The following is a 21803-nucleotide window of genomic DNA, read 5'->3' as shown; positions in this document are numbered from 1 at the left end:
ACATTCATAGAGAAAACGGTATGATGATATGACGTACACGATTTGATTTTTTTCGAATATTTGCATTGCGGGTGGATTTTATATACATTTTCTTCATCTCAATACAATCATTAATCGTCTTTTCCGAGAAACGTACGCATCAGCGCACCTTTAATGGTATCGAAAAGCTGATCCGGAGAAGCCTGTCTACAAGAAAAGGATCGATTCGTCTCCATGGTACAGCATGGAAGAAATCCGAGGAAAAAAAGTTAGAAGAAACAGCACGAAGGTGACGGCCAAATGATTGAAATGACTGTAATCAATCTCGAGGTAATTACATGTATCGTTAAAAAAACGTGAATATTATTTAGTAAATGTTATTTGAATTTCACTTACACGACTCGATGTTCAATGATTAATCGTATGTATGTTCAAAATTATATTCATGACATTTAAATTCATCTATAATTGAATATGGAAATTTGAGTGAATTGAAGTAGCAGGTGAGACGATTATCTCCTTAAAAGAGATTTTATGTATTTTTAAATTAATAAACGAATAAGACAAGAGAAAATTGATTTTAACAACAGTGTTTACAGGATAATAATGTCAATCTATTTAAAATTATGTCGCAATATATGTATTATAATATATATTGTTTAGATTTGATCTGCGGATAGCATTAAAACGCAGGAAATTAAAACACTACGCGGATAAAATTTTTTGCGTAACGATGGGCGTGCCGCCGCGAATCAAGCTGTATCAGCAAAATGGACGTATCCATCGACCGTCCTCCGACAAAGCGCGAGGAATGAAATCGATCTACCACGTTCTATTCGCGCTTGTTTTTGTAAGCTACAAGTATTTTCCACAGCGGTTATTTTCTATGTTTTTATCTCTTCTTTTCCAAGGTAATTTAACTTCGATTTACTTCAAGAGCAAGAAAATTGTTTTGCACGATCAAAGGCATGAACGTATATATTTTCACGCTGACAGTTAAAATCGACGGAAATGCTAATTTACACGCATTTGACACCCGATTAAGCTCACTTGTGTGTACTTAGCCTCGATCGCGCGAAGAATAAAATATCGCGACGCGTGTGTGCGCGCAATAAATTCAAAAGTTGTTATTAAGATTATGAAGATGTTAAGATTCCGACGATAATGTCTATAGATACAACGGCGCTGCATTGCGCATATCTCATCGGCGCAGACTTGCACAAATTGGAGCACATCATGCAGACGAAGTTTTTGGGGCAAGGTTCTGGGCGTGCCGTCGCAAATCAGACGATCGGCAAGCGCGAGCATCGTCTTACTTCCCTTATTTGTCTCTATCGGTGAGCGGTATCTCCGTCTGAATCTGCCAGACAGAAATCGAGTAAATCAAGTAAAAAGACATCCACGTCCCACCTTAAATTATCAGGCTGTAATATCGCTCAATGAAGAAGAGAATTTTCGTTTTATGGCCGCGACGATGAGCGCATTACTCGGTGCACGCGCAAACAAAGTTAATGCAAATTTCACGGTCCATTCAAACCCACCGGTACTGCTTTTTTTTTATCGATACTATCACCGATCGACTTTCGATGGTGTCGAAATTTAGCGGCGTACTTTTTTTCGCGCCGGCGAATAATACCCGGATGGAGTTTCAAATAACGGACGGGGCGTGCGCGAACGTATCAAATCGTATCAAAGAAGGTGAGCTGCTTCATCCAAGCCTTACCAGGGCTTCGATTAATATCTGGCGGCGGCCGCGTAGAAATTCATTAAGAACCTCGCTACGATCGCCTGGTACCAGGGCGAGCACGCGCGCGATCGGTGTTTTAAAAATGTGGCAGACGCGAGAGCTAGGATGAGAGGAGAGAAACGACGATAAAAAAAAAAGGAGCGAGCACTTAAAAGGAAGGCGGCGAAGGTAAGAAATACGGGCCCACAGAGCGTTTAGCATCTGCCTAATAATGAAGCAGGAGGATACGAAAACAAAACGCGCGTCTCGCGATATTTTGCCCCGCGAGACCGAGGGGTCTGATTTGTAATTTATCGCTTTATTGCGAGGGATGAGGAGACAAGGGGAGAGGGTGCGAAGACAGCGTAATTAACACGTAAATACGGTCGCGTCCTGTGGTACCCATCAGGTGTTCTGTGCAACAAACCCTTTTTTTTTTTTGGACGTGTATCATCAGTATGCATCCGCTGGTATGACTCATCGATATGTATCATAATCGCGTGTCACACTTAGTTCGTGTTTAACCCTCTAAAGCATTGCTTTCAACGTGTAAGGATGGAGACTGATCAAATATACATATACAACATGTTATTTTAATCTAGTAATCTTGATTGAAGTGTTAAATTTGCTCTCTGAAACTTTTTGAGTGAATTGTCATTCTGAAGAGTGAACTATCACTCTTATAAATTGAAAATTGAACCACTCTTTTTCAAAAACTGCCTCAATTTTTATTTTTTAAAGTGAAATTCTACTCTAAAGAATTTAGAGAATACTATTCAAAATATATTTTTAATAAATTTGTGATGAGCTATAGATAGATTTGCAGTATGAATTTTTGAAATATTTGAAAAATAATTAATATTTGAATATTAGCATGTATTCTTTTGTGTGTACATTGTAAATCCAAATAAAAAAAGTGTAAAAGTGTAAAAAGAGACTTCAATATATATATATATATGTGTAAATTAATTTTTCGTATAAAAATATCACTGTGCTACACGTTTAAATATGTAAATCTATTTTTGTATACAGAGTATAGTGTTATTTTTATACAGAAAAAATTAATTACACACATATATTGAAGCCACTTTGTACATACTTGTATTTACAATACAAACGCGAATGTGAGCACAAAGTTCACGGTCTATTTGTCTACTGAAAAATAGTTATTATCTTTTCAAAGAACCATTAAGGTAGCATCTAAAATTGCTAAAAATGTGCCGGATTACTTATGATTCGACATGGTCAAAAAAGATCGATGGGCTGCACGTCCCTCTTAGCCTCGTTTACGACCCCAAGAATCCGGAGGTAATTAATTTCAAATAATATTTCTTTCGCCCATGACATGCGCGGTTGCTGTACGTTGAGAGATAAAACTGTAATCTTTCGAATATTTTTTGGAATCGCTTCTTTCCGGAATCAGCTGTCGAAAGATGACAGAAAGACGAGCGACGATTTGCTTATTTCAGAGATAGCCGTAATCGGCAGCGGCAGTGATGGCAGCGCAATTTTAATACTTTAGACAGTACAGTTTAGGAAACCACAGTCGCGGTAACCACGATGTAATTTTCGCGCGATAAACACGCCACAAAGCGCGCATTTCGTTATCCCGCTCGGCGATTTCGGGACGCAGCTTTTAACGACGCGGCCGATTCCACTTAGCTGCGAGGTGTTGCGCTAAGCACTGTCCTCTCGTCGCGATTGTTTTTGCGTCCGTTTTCTGGCACACGGCCGGTAATTGGCGAGAAGGACCTGCCCTCTTTCTTTTTACGATTTCACCCTTGTCGGGAACACCTCTCTTTATCCCTATATCCTTCCCGAAGGATGTGTCTTGCATTCGTACCGTGAATCAGCCGTAAAAACAATTACGACCTCAAACGATTGCGTTACAATGGCAAAAGGTCCGATTCGAAACCGAATCAACTTTTCCTGGATTGTCGAAATTTCTTTACAAACGATACAGGTGTTACAGACAGTTGTGTAATAAGTGTGCACTCCAGCAGATTTATTCTAGTGCTCTGTGCTCATATTTTAATTTATTTAATTGATCATCATATTATTTATGAATGACACTCAATTTTATGAAATAACTCTTAGAAAGTCGAACAAATTTTTTGTCATAATTTATTTCTTTTTGCCACAAAACATTTTAAGTCAAAATATTATTGTTATAATATTTTTAAACTAAAAATTTAAATAGCGAGACTAATTTGGAAAAAAAAGAATGTCGTTCAACGTGGCAGTCGAAATGTTCAAACAGTTCTGCTTAAGATTTGCAAAGTTGGATATTTATTTGATGTATCAGCATTTATACCCATTATTTTCCTTTTTCATAATAAAAAAAATATATAATAAGCGTAAATAAATGTTGAGACACGTCAAATTAATTCTTTTAACAATACTATGATAAAATAATGTTTCGCATATTTTATGTTGTTAGATTTTCCGTAGACAAGTGTGATTTATTTTACACGTAAGAATTTCATGACTACGTTTAAATGTGACACACACTATGTATGCTTGTGAAAACTATTTCAAATCTAAAGTTACATATTATGATACACATGCATTTAAGAATTATATTAAATTCAATTATAAATCAAATTTTAAACGTAAAACGAAAAAAGAGTTATCAAGTCTGGTTAAAGAAATTCAGATGTGCGAATCGTTTTCCTCGCAATCTTTATACAGGCGGCTGGTAAATGCCCTTTGCCCTTTAGCGATTCAGTTTCGGACCGATGCAAGAAAAACGATGGGATAAATAGGATGAACTGTTTGTATAACGAAGCTACGAACCGACAGATATAGAAGCACCGCCCATTATTGGCACCTGCTGCTGGGATAATAAAGCAATTGCTTGCAATTATCGAAATTCTCTTCTCACCGCTCCAAGCGTTCGCTTTCCTCGAAACTGCGCGCTCGAATAACAAGATTTTTTTCCACTCATTCGTGGATATTTGCGCGGCACCTGCGACGAATACACTGTATCATCGTCAACTAATAACTATTACGAAGAAAATTTGCGATTCAATCAGAGAGTTGACGTCTCATGAAATAAATATTTTATTTTCGTTTTATGATTCATTCACATAAATTCTGACGTGTCGCTTCGAGACAAATGTGACAATGTCAGTTAATTTTTAAACGGCATGAGATTTAAAGGACGTGCACCATCACTTTTAGACAGTATCAATTAATTTTTAAAGCAGCGTGGGATTTAACTCAAATTGACTCGCTGAAATTCACCGCGGTTGCGTTACGTTTAAGGGCAAAAGGCAGGGGATGGTCGGCGGTGAGAATGTCAAGTGTCGCCTATGGGGAAGAAATGGCGAAGTGGTGGTGCATCTACTACGTGGGAATGATCGTTACGTCGTGCATTTACTCCCTCGACGTCGATCAAGCCGACGGATTACGCATGTCCTGGCAGCTGCGCATCCTTCCTGGGCGTTCCAAAGAGGCCGCCAATCGGCGAAACCCCCTAATACCATCCATCCGGCGGGTCGGCCAATGACAGGGCCGGGGTGTATCAGCGCGGGTGTCATCGGGCCACTCAGATCGCGCGATATTATCGTCGTCGTTAAGAGAGCCGGGATCCGGTAGGACGGCCAACGGTAGGGGACGAACGGGAGGGTGGTGGTGTACGTTGGTCATCGATCCTACGACTCTGGGAATCGACGCTGCTTCAGGGTAGCTTTGACCGGAATTCGAAGCTCGATATCTGACGGACGGGGTAAGTAAGTGGAAGAGGGCGGACGTAACAGTTTAATCCAGCCGCCAGCCATATCCGTTGACTCGCACATAATGCGCGATATCGGCGAAAAATGGCATGCTTATTCGCAAATGATAATCTAATTCGTCTTTACGCGATGCCGCACATCAGGCGACACGGGAACGTGATCTTGGAAAATGACGATGCGGAAAAATCATTAATGTTTTCGAGCGAGATCTGAGGGCTTAAGATTTCTTCGCGTCCTCTCGAAGAAAGAAAGGGAATACAGGCAGGAAAATACATTGGCCAGCTTACCTGCTTCCGTCCTAATAGCCTTATAGAAATGGTGGGTGCACCTTGCACACACTTTTTTTCGTAGATTCCTTATCCTTCGTCGTTTCTTCATAAATTACAGTTTCATCCATGAGATTAATATTTGATCGAGGTGCCGCCGTGAAATTTGCGGCGTTATAACCGAAGTAAAAAGACGATTTCTAGACGAACGAAAAGGGAACGGACGCGTTCCTAATATCTTTGATGGATCGACAGGCGGCAGCTGCATATTTTAGTTGAGATCATTGTTAAGAAAACCAACAAGAAAGAGAAACAAGGCAAACATCTTTTCTATTCGTAAGCATCTTTGTTTCATTCTTTTTTTATAAAATATTGTGCGCCAGAAGTAAATTGATCAGACAACAATTGTATCAAAATTTCACGTGGCTTGTCAGCAAAAAGACTCGCCAAAAGAAATCTTAATGACATCCTTCCGATAATATTATCCAATTATAATGGCAAGAATATTAGCTCCTTTGAGGGAATACACCATCAACGAAAACCGAAGTCTGCCAGATAAGCCCGGACAGACGCCAAGGGAATGAAAGCCGAAGGGTGAAAATTGCTCACCTGTCCTGAACACACAGGACACATTTGGACCCAACCAGATACGCCTCATAATTCGTAACCTTCTTTCTTAAAGTACTCCGCACAGCGATCGTAAATTAATTTGTCGTAATGATCTGATCTCTACCTTGTTAGGGGTTGTCCCATCACCGCTATTATGTCGAATCTGATAAGGCGATGTGGTAACGTAATTTCGTATCCTAGTTTACGTGCGCGGGTATCTAGCTAATAATCACCGAAATATGATGTCCTCTTTCCATTTTTTAACGACTTTTATGCGAACCGAACAGATAAAAGAGGCACAAGATGTAAAGATGATATATCGACTTGCGCAAAAAAATTAATCCGTTCTTCATCTCCAGCTTAAAATGAAACTTGAAACAGGTATATTTTACAACTTTAGTTGCTACTAACTTTAACGAAATCGATTGCGTCCTCGTTAGGTCTGAAAAAATCGAAGAGAAAAAAGTAGTGAAACGGGACAAAGGTGTTTGAGAGATCCAGCGGCATATAACATTTGGGCCGACCGCAACGAGTCGGAAATACTGGTTAACAGGCGATGATCCGTGAAAGAGCGCAACCTGCGCTGACATCGGGAGAGACAAGGGTACAAGGGTGCCAGGAATCAAGGGGTCCTACAATTACTCCACGGGGGGTCGTTACAGAAACCGAGTACGGTAAAGTTACCCTCTTGTTTATTTGTTATTCGACACTCCAATACATTAAACGCCACGAAACTTGTGACGTGCTAACTCATCTTGTCAATAGGAAATTGGCTTAAAATATATATACTCGAAAGCTTTGTCTGTTTCTGTATACGCGAACAACAAATTTACTTCTCAACTCTGATTCTTGAAATAATGTTTCTGTTGCGCGAAACGTGATCTAGAACAGGCGGGAGAGCGAAACGGGAGCAAGAGGACGAGAAGATGATCAGCGAAGAGGCACGCGAAAGCCAAGTTAACTAATGTTCGCGCGAGTATACCTGCAAATTATTATTTCTTGGCGGGGTGAAACCTTTCGAATCGTGCGGATGTATACCAACCGACCTTCGCGTCCTTCGTGATCGATGAAGATTCCGAGACGGTATGTCGAACCTGGCATTTCGCGGATCGTCAGTGGAGGAGATCGTTTTAACTCGGTGATGCCGGCTCGCACGAGACAAGGGGTATCCTGGGTATATAATTGTCGAGAAAACGATACGCCTCTTGCGTAAGAACTCAGTCAAGGAGTCCTTGACTGACTCAAATTACGTCCAGGAGCTTTGCGAGACGATCTTGTACTTCGATCTTCGTGGAATTTGTCGGGGGACGGACTATCGATTGTATAGATTCTTGCGTGTCTGGACACATCCAAGCCGATTACGTCTCTTCTTCAAATGGTGTTGCGGGTATTACACAACCTCGCCTTACAAACATCTCGCGTGTTTAGAAAACGAGAGACAAAAGGTCCGTGTTCGCGCCATACATTTAGCGTTAAACGCGACCGCCCGCCTCGTGTCCTATTGACATTGAACATCACCCTTACCCTTAAACGAGTAAAATTTAGGATCGATCAGATTTAACGTTGAATCTATGTCATTTAATATTTTTAGATTTAAAAAAAATATCGAATATATTAGGTGTTGGAATTAATTCGTAGCGTTTTACAAGTGATGGGAAGTACTTTCATTAATGTATTTTTTAATGCTCATGTGAAATAAATAACATTCTTTCATTAAAAAACGCTACGAATTAATTCCAACACCTAATATAAAAATACGTGTAATGAAATATATAAATGAAATATATAAATTCTTCCTTATGAAATTATTTAATTAAAGCTTGGTACACTACACTGAAAAAGATTTCTGGTCGAAAATAGACGAATCAGAATTTTCTAATTAAATTTATTAGAATTTTAGTTATAGAGATAACTGGAATTCTTGATACAATATTTCCGGAAAATCTAAATTTCTTATTTTTACCAGAATAATTATATCATTTAGAATTCTTATTTTTCCACCAGAATTACTATTTAAATCAAACTATTTTTCTCAGTGTAGTCAAGGGTAGCTGTGCGAGTAATCGTGCTTGCGTGTTACGTGAAAAAGTTTCGCAGCGTTGAAAAATTTTCCACAAGACGTAATTGTCACGCATATAAATGCTCCAAGCTCGTGCGAATCGCATATTACAGCGATGTAAATCAGGCGATGGATTTGAAATTAAGAACGAGTAATGAAGAACGTTCCAGAAAGCCTAGAATGAAAAAATACTTGCGCGGGACACAATATTCCGAAAAAGGCGCTCCGGGCGCTCGGTAAATTCTTCCAGAAGCATTTTTAATGCGCGAATCGATACTCTCGTCGAAAAGCTATCGTTTGGCCATAGATGAAGGCTCTCGTGCGGTCCTACGAAATACGCCGTCGCGACGGGCCCCGCGTGGAAACCCTTTAATTACATCTACGATAGAGGAGGACGTCACGGAACCAACCTCCGGGAGAAAGAGCGGTTCTCCCAACTACCCTCGCGCACGAGCGTGCGTGCGTGCGCGCGCACAAGAGCGCGCGGGGGAGAGAGAGAGAGAGAGAAAAGCGGTGAAGAAGAGAGAGAGGGAGAGAGAAAGAGAGAACGGATGGGGTACGAAAATACGAGGAAGGAGTAGGAGCCCTTCGGAGGAGCTTCGACGAGGAGGCAAGGCAAAGTAATAAGTACGAGGGAGAACGCGTGTTCTGCCCGCCCACCCCCGGATTTTCTCTCTCTCTCTCTCTCTCTCTCTCTCTCTCTCTCTCTCTCTCTCTCTCTCTCTTATTCCCCTTGACCGAGTCAATCCCTCCAATGTTGCAAGCTCTCTTTCTCTCTTTTTCTTTCTCCCAGCGGGGGCCACGGGCCGCGTTTCGCCGTGGGCACGACCCGGGCCACGGGCCACGAGCCACGGGCCACGCGGACCTACCTGATACAACATCCAGCTAGCACGCGACGACACGCTACCGTCACCTTCTCTCCCCCCCCCCCTTCTCATTCTCAATCTCTCCCTCTCGGTCTGTTTCTTGTTTTCATGCATTTTCTCTCTCTCTCTCTCTCTCTCTCTCTCTCTCTCTCTCTCACTCACTCACTCACTCACTCACTCTTCCTCGCTCCGCTGTACACACACGACACGTACGACTGAGCCAGGAGTAGACACAGGCGGTGGCAGAGGGTAACGGGTACGGGGGACCTGACCGAAAGCAAAGCCCGTAACCCCCGTTTGCGGGCCGAGCCCACTTCAGACACGCCGTGTCCTCCGCGTGGTCCACATCATCCTGTCCTGACCGCCTCACTTTCTTTCTCGCTTCCACTTTGCGTTTCTGTCTTTCTCTCTTCATCTCTTTCTCTCTACCTCTTTCGCGCGAGCGTATATTCCTCTCGCTGCGCTCTCGCGCCCTTGCCACGTTCTGGTACCTGTGCTTGTGCCGCGACCTCCCTCCTGCCTCCGCCTCCGTCGACGCTCCACGTCCTCCTCGAACGCGTTTGCTGAGCGGCCGACCGCAGTTTGCGGTCTCCACCGCGAGTTTGCCCTCGCGTCGCGCAGACCTGCCACTCCGCCGGCTACCAGGAGTAACTGCACGTGCTCTGTGCCACGGGTACGAGGTGATGAGCGCCGGCCTGCCGAGAAGAGGAAGAAACGATCGAGGAATCGCGGCTACGAGCCTGCGACTTCCGATGGTGCAGCTTTTTCCGAACAAGACGGAAGTTGAACGCGTGGGTTACCAGTGAGCCTAACTAAAGTGCGGTAACGGAAGTGGAACAATAAGGACAAGGAGTTAAGAAGGCTTTTCCGTTTGATCCGATGTTTGGCCCGACGTTTGATCCGAAGGAAGATTGACTGATAAGATTCTACGTTGGGATTCTACGTTGCTTCTGTGCGAACAGTTACGTTCAGTGCGATCCTGCTGACGGGATGGTTAAGCCGTGATCTTGATGATTGATCGGACCTTTAAAGGAACCTTGCAGAATGCGCGCTTCTTTCCCAGAGTAAAGAAAGAAACATATACCTCGTGATTTCATCAATTCAAAATCACAGAAGACTGCACGTTACACTATTATCGGAGCGGAATAAAGATAGAGGACGAGCTACGCGCGGAAGGAAATGCCGAGATAAAGAGCGGAACAGAGAGAAACTTTCTTGTCATCTGACGTGTCCTTGTAGGTGTACCATTATACAGTCAACCTCTTTTCCGCTCTCTTTTTCTTTTTTTTTTCTATCCATCTTTCCGGCTTCGTGTCGCATCCACGTCTCATTGCCGTGAAAGCGAAGTCACTTCCTGCGTGAAACGAGGAGTGCGTGCGACGCACATCAGGACGACGTCTCGCCAGGACGAGGCACGGCAACGCACACGTCGTGCAATGTCGGCGATTTGAACCGAGAAACCGGCAAGTACAACATTGGGAAAGACCGGAGGTGAGCGGAGAACGTGGGACACATCGCATCTTCGATGCGAAACTAGTTACGAGGGAAGTCTTCGAGGAGATCGAATGCTACACGGAAGCTGAGGAGCACCTCGGACCGATATCATAAAAAAATCAACAGGTACGTACAGGGCTGCGTTTCCCTCTTCCTCTCACTAGAAACACACCGCGTGATAGACGTTTCCGCGTGTAATTGTGGCCGTACACGCCCTGGCTGGATAAATAAATTATCCGGTAGGTTTCTTGCCTCCTAATTAAACCGATCCGCCTGACGTCTCATTATTCGCTCAGTACTTATCGCGTTACCTCGCCCGATAATTCAATGTCGACTTTCATGAACCATCGATACCATGTATTTGCGTATTGAGAAAAACTTACCCCTTGTCGTAATGTACGCTTGTATTTGCTCATCGCCGACATAAGATCCTGATTGACTGGTGAACAGCAATTAATGATTCTTGTGGATTTGATTATTTCTACCTTTTTGAATTGTATTTTACTTTTTTCGGAGTGTCTACGATGATTCTAAATTTTCTCAACTCGTTGTTCGCTAATGCGCTTTAATTAAGACCGGAGGACAGATTTTTGCATAATGCATAATGTATAATGAATAAGAAAATCAATCATAGTTTTTTATTTCATAAAAAGGAAGAAAATGAAGGGTTTTAATTGATCCAGTTTTTATGTGTCATGTGTTATGTAAGACTGCTCCCGCGTTTATCCTTGCAGTGGTTTTTACGTTTTAATGAAAAAGATATAATACTACAAAGGGAGATTATCAGAGTTGGGTAGTACCAAATTAAAAAGATAAAAGTTAAGTTAAAAAATTAAAAAGTTAATTAATTTTAACTTAACTTAGTTACATTTTAGACTCTTAACTTTTTAACTTAATTTAGTTACATTTTATCAGTAACTATTAACTTTTAATTTGAATTTTTTGAAGTCAATCCTTAGATACAATGCGAGAGGCTAATGAGTATATAATTTAATAATTTTATATTATATAATTACTTGTGAACAAAAAAAACCAGATTCTTTAATAAATAAGCTGTAAGAAAGGAAAAATACGAGAAATTAATCAGTCAAGCTTTTTCTTTTTTTTTTTTTGGTTATTCGTTCGAACCAAATTTAACTTTTAAACTTTTTAATTACTTTTTTTATTAACTTAACTTTTAATTCAATTAATTTTATTATAGATTAACTTATATTTTAATTAAGTTAAATTTTCAAGGTTGTTAACTTTAACTTAATTTAGTTTAAAAAAAAAGTTAACTTACCCAACCCTGAAGATTATTCTTCATTGATATGATAATAAAATCTGACCTAATATATTACATTTTCGGAGATATTTCTGTGTTCCGCACGACGCACGTGTGCCAGCGATGTATCTCTTCCTTCGATATCTCGCATCGGAAATTCCTGCCAATTACCCCACAAACACAATAGAGTAGTAAGTCTTTAAGGAATTGACCAATCATGGTCGATTATTCTTCTCACATTCGGCTGTGATTGATCAATTTCTTAAGGCTTACTACTCTATTGTTTGCGGGGTTATCGATACATGCGACGACAGATTATCTCTTAGGACCTTAGCAGAAAGCTGATTTATAATCTTAAGACAATATCTTACGATTTAAGTCTTATGTCTTTAGTAACGCAAACAAAAGAACTATCACTTATGTCTTAAAGGTATATAAATATGCCTTTAAAACAAAAGTCATAAGACTGTTTCTGTGCGTTACTAAAGACATAAGACTTATATCATAAGACACTGTCTTAAGATTAAGTCAGCCTGACTTTTGCTATGGTCGTTAGGACTTAAAATATTAAAAAAAAAAAAAAAAAGAATCCGACCTTATCACTCAACGAAATCGCCGACGGAATCCTCACAGAATATCATCACCGCGGAACAGATTAAAGCTGAAATCATCGTCGTGTACGCGTGCGTGTGCGATGACGCGACACGAAAATCAGCGGTGCTAATTACGCGATAATTATCTGATAGCACGGTGGGGGATCGCGAGGGGGCCATGAGATGGAAGAGAACCGAGAAGGAAGTCGCGGGGGCTGTGCTTGAGCATAAGCACAGAGCGAACCCCGTGGCGCGGCGGTGGTCGCAGGGAAGGAAAGAGAGGGTGGATATATACATATACTTATTCGGTCGGGATATAAGCGATAAATATTAAAGTTACTTATAAAGTACAAAGTTCTACCGCTCTCGTTCGTTCTCTCGCTCCTTCTCTCTCCTCCTCTCTCCGCCTGCACGGTGAGGCTCTTGGCACGCCATCGCTTCATTTAAAATGCAAATTCGTCCGGATGGCGTGAACCACAGCGGCCCGAATTATTCTAATTACCCGCCCTCCTCCTCCTCCCTCCCCTCCCCCATCGTCCCTCTCTCGGTCTCTCGTTCTTTCCTTTCTTCTCACCCGCGCTTCTCGCCGATTTTTCTTACCGCGCTCTCGAAAGCTTATCCGCTCGGACACTCGGCGAACGGAAGCTCGACATATCTTGAATTTTTAAGTCAACGTACCCCCCCCCCCCCACCCCTTCGTGGTGCGCATCGACGGACGAGATAATTCCGTACGACACGATTTATGGAAGATGAAATGAACGTTGCTCAAGCGTAGTACGTCAGTGTTAACCTTGAACATTGTCGCAGATAAACCGCACGTAAAGCGTACGCTTAAAAGTCAACCTTCCTGATTATGTATATATAATTTATTAAATGAGAAATGTTAAAGAAATATATATAAGCAATTTGATATGCTTAATTTCTTTCACATCGATAAATCAGGCAAAATCGTTCCGTGATCGTACTTGGACTTTAGAGAATTTTTTACTTCTCCATCAAACACGATTGCGTCGGTGATAAACTGTGGCCAACAAAATAAGCTAAAATTGATACAGGATAAATCCAAGTCGAAAACCGGTGGAAAGGAGCATCGGGACGATAGCGACGAAAAGGTAACACGTTCGCACGGTAGCCGTCTCTGGTATACGCATAAACGTGCAAAGTGTGCTGGAAACGAGCGTAGATTATCGTGGGTAACGTGTTCACGATCCGAGCGAGATGTCGTGCGCATGTAGGCCTAATATATTCAGATTTTTATGGCTGGTGGCGTATCGGTGATATGGCGGTCGGTCCACCCTCCCCGCGGTTCCCCCGTTTCGTTCCTCCCCCCCCCCATTCCCCCCCGACGTCGCTGCTGCGGCGAGGCCTTCCTTCACGTACCACTTAAAGCGCGGGGTAGCCTAATGAATAAACAAAAACTAGATTTCGCTTAGGGCTTACACGTAAAAGCGTGACCTTACCGGCGATTTACCGCGGCTGCCGCGGTTCTCAAATCGACTCGAACTCCATTCGCGTCTCGCTTCATTCCCGGAAATCTCAGATTTACGAATCGATGGGAATGACCGATTGTGATTTTATATATATTTTTCGTATTAAGCTTTAAGTAACACGCTTTCATTTTCTTTTTTAACGCTGATAAGATATAATCTCCGTGATTTCGTAAATTTTCTAAAAGAAAAAGAACAAAATTATTAGAAAAAGATTCTGTTAATAATGATTATGACAGAAATAGATTTGAGAATATATTCAATGTGTTTTAAACAAGAATAGAAAAGATTCTGTGATACTTAGTTAGTCACGATAATAATGACGATTTATTAACACTAGAAGTATTAATATTTATTACTCACTAAAAGAATCAAGTAAATAAATTACTATGTAAATAAGGGAAGCGATGAAATATTTTATTAGTATAAAGATATAAGTCAAATAAGATAAAAAACAACTAATGAGAGTTTATGCGCAGTAATTAGTGCGAAAACGATTATCAAATTTCTAATTTATAAACATTTAATCAATGTAACATGAATAATAATAATTACAAACGTTTCGGCTTTATTTCGTGCCATCTTCAGTGTGTTGTAATCTTACAATTAGTCCGTACTTTTGAAGATATAAATATTGCAATGTCAAAAAATTTCAGAATCTTATCTTTTACATAAGAAGTATAACATTAATTTGAAATATAGAAACGGTCAATAATAATTGTATGTGTAGTACTTCCGGCATAAAAATTTTTTAAAATAGTTGAAGCGCAGTTTCTATACATACATTTTTATTTTATTTAAAAATTGTTCACGTTGCATTTTTGCAACGTGCAACGTTTGCATGCGTTGTCAGCGAGGAGAGCAAGTGGAAAAAGAAAGGGAAAAAGGTAAGGGGGCGGAACACGTGTTTGCGAGAGTAACATCGGCAAAACACGTGGCACGCGAGAAACGCGACGCTCACCGTGGCCTCCGGTTCGTCTGATTTATAATAATCGCTCAATCCTCATTACGGGAGACTTCATCCCTGCGGGACGCGGACCGACGAGATTGCCCGGCGAACGTCGCCATCAGCCGAAAGTAATCCCGTCTCGTGACAAAAAGCTCATGCATTCTTCGCTGCTCGTCGTCGGGAATCGAGACGCGATCGTAGATCGTATACCTTTAACAAGTAAAACTTGACACCTTGAAATCACTGCGCGGAATTTAGCCCTTCGAGCTGCAATACATGTGCAATCCGCTTATAGAAGCCAAAGTTTCGTTGCTGGACTCTTCGCGTGGTCGGATTTGTCACGGATCTTTACGAACTTGTTTTACATTTATGGAGAAAAATATGTACGAAGGGAATCAATGAGAAACGGAGGGAGATTAGAAATTATCTAGACAATACAAAGTCCAAAATCGAAAAATTGTGTTAAAGATTCTGTTTTCTAGACAGTTCCTTAAAATCTGTCTGAAAGACATCTTTTAGATGCCTATGAGATGTCTTACGTGTCCCAATTTTGGACTTTCTATTGTCTGGATATTTTTCCGAACATGTCTTTTGGGTGCGAAAAAAGAACGGTGTTCTCGAAGAGTATAAATTAACGGTCGACTGGAAAGTGGAGTATATATATCGTTACGAGGACACGGCGGATGATGGTTGGGTATGAAGAAATGAGTTTTCATCAAGACTCCACGCGCATAGCCATTTCGACTATATGGATACCGCGTAACGTATGTAATAGTTACATCAGATTAGAACCTGAAGAGAAGGGGGCGAGAGCGTGTAACCAGGCCTAATGCCGGGGTAAGCATCGAGTCACGGGGGTGGAGGCGGATCGTACTTATTACACGTATATACCTCGAAACACGTCCTCGCTGTGCCATACACACACGTACGTGCCACGTACACCTGCACGAAGAAAAGTAAGGGTAACTACGAGGGTAAGGAGTCACCGGTGGTCGTGCAAGGGTGGGCGAGGGGTGTTTCGGTAATCGTGCATTAATTTGCATCACAAAGTACACGCCACCCGCTACGCTACGCACGCATTCCACGTAGTTTTCCGCTCGCTCCTTCTTCTTTCTGTTCCGGAGCGAGTTCTCAAATCGTGATTTCTTGGACGTCTGCGACAACCATGAGACGTCGTTCTACTTCCACGTTGGACGTGAAAACGTCAGAGGGATCGGCTGATGAGTAAATAGGAAGAGATCTCGTCTTTCGAATGACGATCCAGAATTTCGTGCGCAATGCGGTGCAATTTATGCAATTAGTGTAAAAACTGAAATATGAAAATGAAGTTGTTGGCACTGCTCGGAGAGCAGCCTCGTCGTCGTCGTCGTCGTCGTCGTCGTCGTCGTCGTCGTCGTCGTCGTCGTCGTCGTCGTCGTCGTCGTCGTCGTCGTCGTCATCTCGCCGCGATCGGTTCAGGAATGAGAGTCACGGTTTGCGGCTACCGGCGGCAATATTTTGCCGCGCTTTGCCTTATCGGTACGGTTGCATATTTAAGGGTTGCCATGTCAAGCGTCAAGCGCGCCCTTTGAATACATTTAAATTCATTAACGGCGAAGGCTATACTCCTGCTATACTCTATAATACGTCGCGCGGTAAGAAACACGCATATACGGGCGCGCATGGTGCTCGCAATACGCCACTCTGTGAAGGCTCTAATACGGCGATGCGCACTACGTTTCACGTTTTACACACCGTACGATTTGCAGTTTGCCGTTAAGTCTTAAAAGACTTGCTCTGTTTCAGATACGGCACGTGATCGCTCGTCGCCATGCCGCACACTGGTGAGTAGACACTTGCTCTTCTCAGGTTTTCCTTCAGATTGAGGTTTCATTCTTTCTCCGATTCGAACGCATATCGTTCACGAGATATCCCACAGCTCGCGAAACTTCAAACAGAGATTCTATAAAAGTAAAAAGTCCACTTCTGTTAATTCGCTGTCTATGTAAGAATATAATAATTGGCTATTTTCTTAAAAGAAAATTTCGTTTAATTTGCGAGAAGCATTTTTTTCCCCTTCAATCGCTTATTCGAAAATTATCGATGTATAAATATTTATAGTTGAAAGAAAATTGAGTCCATATAAAGTACCAGTAACCAAGTTCATATAAAAAATCGTCATCAAAGTCGCGATTTGTGGGATATACGCGTCTGTCTGAAAGTATAATTTTCTACGACTACTTCCCCGATCAATTTGGAATCGATTTTTTCTTGGCAAAAATGTCGAAGAAGATCGTGATTTATTGCAACTTTCTAATTGAATTAAACTTCAAACGGAGATTCTATTAAAATGAAAAGTTCACTTTTGTTAATTGAAGAATATAATAATTCTGTCTATTTATGTCTTTAAGAATTTAATTTGTAAAAAACAGTTTTTTTTTTCTTTGATAGATTATTGCTAAAAGATTATCGATGTCGCGATATTTTCTGAGAAAAATCGAATCCATATAAACTATTCTACTAACTAGAATCTATCATTAAACTCACAATTTGTGAGATCTACCTGGGATGAAAAATTCTACAATAAAATCAAGAACAATTTTCAATAAATAATCAAGTTTCTATGACAGCATTATTTAATATTAACAACAGACTTAGATAATATTAATTGTAATGCATTTCGGTTGTCGGGAATGTTGAGAAAGTAACGACTGAAGGATTATATCGTTACAATGCTAATTCTTAAAAAGAGTCGGCTCATCGCATACAGCAGCCAGTTTGCTAAATAGCCAATCTCACCGCGCGATTCGGTCGGCTTCGCTTCCTGATTCATTCAAGAGGGAATGTAACACGTCGTTATGATTTCTCCGGGACGGGGTCAGCTACCGTCGCGTCGCGTCGGCGAGATCACAGGTCGAAATCGGTGATGAAAATAAAAATTTCTACCTTTCTTTTCTTCTTCTATAGAAGAGAGTCCTGCTTCTCTCCTGGCTCAAGGCTAAATTACGCTTTGAAAGGCAGTTTGACAGTAATTAACGAAGAATTTTATATCATGGATCGAACGCCAACATCTATAGGCCTATTATTAAACGAGTATAATTATAATCTACCGTCTCTCCTCTCTGTTTCCATTCTCGCTACGTTGATCTGATGCCCGTGTAAAGAATCCTGCCCGAATCCCGATCGAGCGATCAATCTTTCGCTCTTCCGGCGTTGCAACTGCAAGAAGTCTTCGAAAAAACTAGAAAAAGTATTTTCCGTTCCGGTTATCACGGTCTTTCGAATTGGGATTATTAATATTGTGATTAATTTCGCCAATGTGTCTTGTTGACCAAAGAATTTACTTAGTATAATATTTTGCTAACAATTCCTAACAACTTTCCTAAATCATTCCTCTGGCGAAAATAAAAATCGGAGTGTAAGTCGAATGTAAGATGAGAGTATAAAATAGAAGAGTAAATGAAACTTATAAAAGGCGACACACCTCTTTTACGTTTCATGGTTACAATTTTCATCTTCTAGAAGCTACGTTCACGCTTCTATTACTCTCTTCTTGTATTCGACTTACTCTCCCGATTTTTATTTTCGTTGGGGTTTGCGCCAACGAAAATGTAATGAAATCGTAAAAAAACTTTCGATGTGCTTAATAATTTTGCCGTACAAATTATATGCGGGTTGTCTTTACTGAAAATACGTTATTACATCGAAAAATTATGTAGATTATAGAGACTTTATTTGGTTATACGATATTATCAGGAATATCAAGATTCATAATGAATTTTGCAGATTCAATGTTACTTTTAATTATTAACGAGATCATGTTACATATGTTACTTCTTAATTATCAACAACATTCAAGTCGCGGATAATCATTGGAGCGATAAGCACTTAATAACAGCCACCGTGGTATTCATCTTGATGCACTTCCATTTAAGGCTATCTCCCGCATGTGTTCTTTTAAGACAGATGATGACGGAGCCGATAGTGAGAACGAGTTGAACGGTGACCGATGTGTGCCAATTCGAGTTGGCATCGAGTTGGTAAAACGCGATTCTCAGTACGATGTTCTCTCGCTCTCGTCAGAGAGAAAAAAATCTGTTGGCATGGGCGCGGGGATCGTGATTACAGGTAGGCAGGTGTAGAGTTTGGTTAGAGCCTAAATGGCCAGTGCGATAGCGATCGTTGCTGGTGATTGCATTAGCCGGCTAATTCTAAGCTTAGTCAGTATTATATCACGAGAGATAGCCCTACATGCATTCGTAAAAGAATCTTGCGCTCGTAGTTTGACAATTTGTACTCTTTTAAGAAAATATAAACAGAAAGAGAGTATAAATATAAAAGAAGATAAAAATATATCGATATCCTATAAAATTATAATATTATTTCTAAAATATATAGTTATTCTGGAAATTGGCGAATAATTATTTTAACAAGTTTGTAACATTTTTTCAACTTGTCGAAAAAAGCAAAAAAAGAGAGGAGAGTATAGATATATAAAATATATATAGATTGATACTTTTTCTCTCTCTCTCTCTCTCTCTCTCTCTCGTAAGAATACATAATATAAATTTCTAAAATAATTTCTAAATTTTTAAATATTTTTTAATCGTGATATAATGACTCTTGATTTTTAATTATTTTATGAAGCAATATTATAGTATTGACAAATTAATTATTTTTTTTCGAGAACCGCGATTACATAAAATAATTTAATCGCGATGAAAATTTATGGCATGCATGATTAAATAACAAGAAATTAGCGATCAAAAGTCATGGTCGAAACACGGAGAAAAAAATATTGAATTCTTTTGCTATGACAAATTTATGGAGAATTATGTATATTATATATGACAATTTTATTTAACAAAATCCTTTTAATTTAAATTGACATTTCTATAAATTGAAATCTCTACAATAACGACTAAAAATTCAGTTAAGATCACATCTGATAAATTCTTGTTTTAGAAAAAAAACGACTCACAAATGTATTTTGCATTGCAGCAATATTCTTAAAATCTTAAATAATCTAAAAAATCCAAATTTTATTAAAAATTCAAATTTTTAATTTATAATCTGAAACTGTAAAAAATATTTATAAACATTTTGTTTACATAGAAAGAATGATTTTATTGAAATGTCTAATCTTTAGCTATTATAAATACAGATTTGAAAATAATTTTATTGAACCATTAAAATAATAATGTAGAGAAATTCGAACATGATAAACAATACTGTAAAAAATTTTGATATTCTAACAACTAACTTCTTAGATAGCGTCTTACATAATTATTTGGGTAACAATTATTTAACATTACTTTTAGATATATAGCTAATTAAATTTTTAGATACTTCAGCAAAATCGTTCTTTCCGTGTGAAATAAACTAGGTATAACGATCTAGGCAGTAATTAGATGAAAAGAACAAGATAATTTAAAAAATCCAATGGTTATTCCGCAGACGGAAAGTGCTTGAAGTGCTCATCATTGGAAAAGTTGCATTTAATATGTTAGGTGTAGTATCTATTTAATAAACTAGATCTGCACGTTCAATCTGCGTTTACGAGTAGCTCGCGGTTTATCACGTCTTTAATTATTGCAAAGGCGCCTTTATTAACATCCCAAGCCGTTATTAAAGATAACAGTTACTTTGAACGCTATATTACGTTCGCGTAGCAGTCTATAACGTAGTTCTGAGTAGCTTTTTCTACCAATTCCATCTTGTTCGCCTTTTCGCTTTAATCTCTTTACAAATCGCGCGTTTCCGGTATTCCGATTTCCGTGCTCACGCTTTTTATCTCACGTAAACGAGTGGTTCCAGTACTATTTATGATGCGCAGCGCAACCAGAACCGCCGCCCGTTACTGCGCGATTCCATTATTTCGCGGATCCACCGGCAGATTTTCAGTTAGATAAAGATGCCATTTTGGCCTGTTTTTGCCGTAATAATAATTTGGCCCGCTGCACTGTGTCCGTCGCTTGCGCGTTGTCGTTCTCCGTTGTCCGAAATACCGTAGCGTGTATAATTTTCGGTGCAAACGCGTCACAGATTAGTGTGGCCGGTAGAACGAATGAAGGGCACACACACACACATTAAGGGATAGATGATAATTAATCAATTACATAAAAATGATTGAAACAAAAATGTAATTTAGCGATTAATTCAGCGATATGCGTCGAGTCCAAAGTTAATAAATTTATCAAGATTTATTTCTTTAATTCTTCATTTATTTATTTATTTATTTATTTATTTATTGGTAAAGAAAGTGCATCGTTCGTAATACGTATCGAGTATGTGCCAGTTCGATATAGCTGCTAATGAATAAGGCACATGCGAGCACGCGAGACGCACATTCCCCGGAAGTAATTTCTTCAAAAAGTAATTTCTCCGAAAATGAGTCTTACCGGCTGTGTGTCCCTGTCACCAATCGAAAGACCCTTAAATTATCCAATAAGGACAATCCGTCACGCCTTCGACCGGTGGTCATTATCAGCAATTCCCACTTCGTGCGAGCTCTCGCCGCTGTGAACGTCACGTCCGTTCTCACTCTCGCGAGAACGTCATGAAATTGTAGAAGCATTTCGTAATTTCGGCCGGGACGTGTAATGGCTCTTTCGCAGATCGCGCTTATACGAATAAACGGTTAATGGGCGGATTAATTGGAAGAGATTTTTATCTCCCAATTTAAAAGTCGTACATACATGCATACATATACAATATTATATATATATATATAATCTATTAGGACGGAAAATTATTAGGAATTATCTCAGACATAAAATCTCAGAGGCGTACAAA

The 21803-nt window shown here is 40.1% G+C and overlaps 1 protein-coding gene across 3 annotated transcripts in view; it reads left to right on the top strand.

Moving 5' to 3' along the window:
- Poxn (paired box pox-neuro) overlaps nucleotides 1-21803 on the top strand; it is a 118081-nt gene that overhangs the window by 81809 nt on the left and 14469 nt on the right. Inside the window, exons 1-2 of one of the 3 annotated variants that reach the window (XM_011069174.2) lie at nucleotides 9349-10862; nucleotides 16815-16852. In XM_011069174.2, the coding sequence (XP_011067476.1) occupies nucleotides 16840-16852 (13 nt within the window). In that variant the 5' untranslated portion in view covers nucleotides 9349-10862; nucleotides 16815-16839. Of the gene's footprint in view, nucleotides 1-9348; nucleotides 10863-16814; nucleotides 16853-21803 lie in introns of those variants that run through there. The other 2 variants (XM_011069175.2, XM_087406908.1) reach the window with 2 other exon arrangements.

This window comes from Acromyrmex echinatior, chromosome 6 (genome assembly GCF_024713525.1).
Source record: "Acromyrmex echinatior isolate Ae372 chromosome 6, ASM2471352v2, whole genome shotgun sequence".
NCBI classification, from domain to species: domain Eukaryota; kingdom Metazoa; phylum Arthropoda; class Insecta; order Hymenoptera; family Formicidae; genus Acromyrmex; species Acromyrmex echinatior.
Note: the sequence above shows the minus strand (reverse complement) of the source record. Positions and strands in the feature narration are given on the sequence as shown.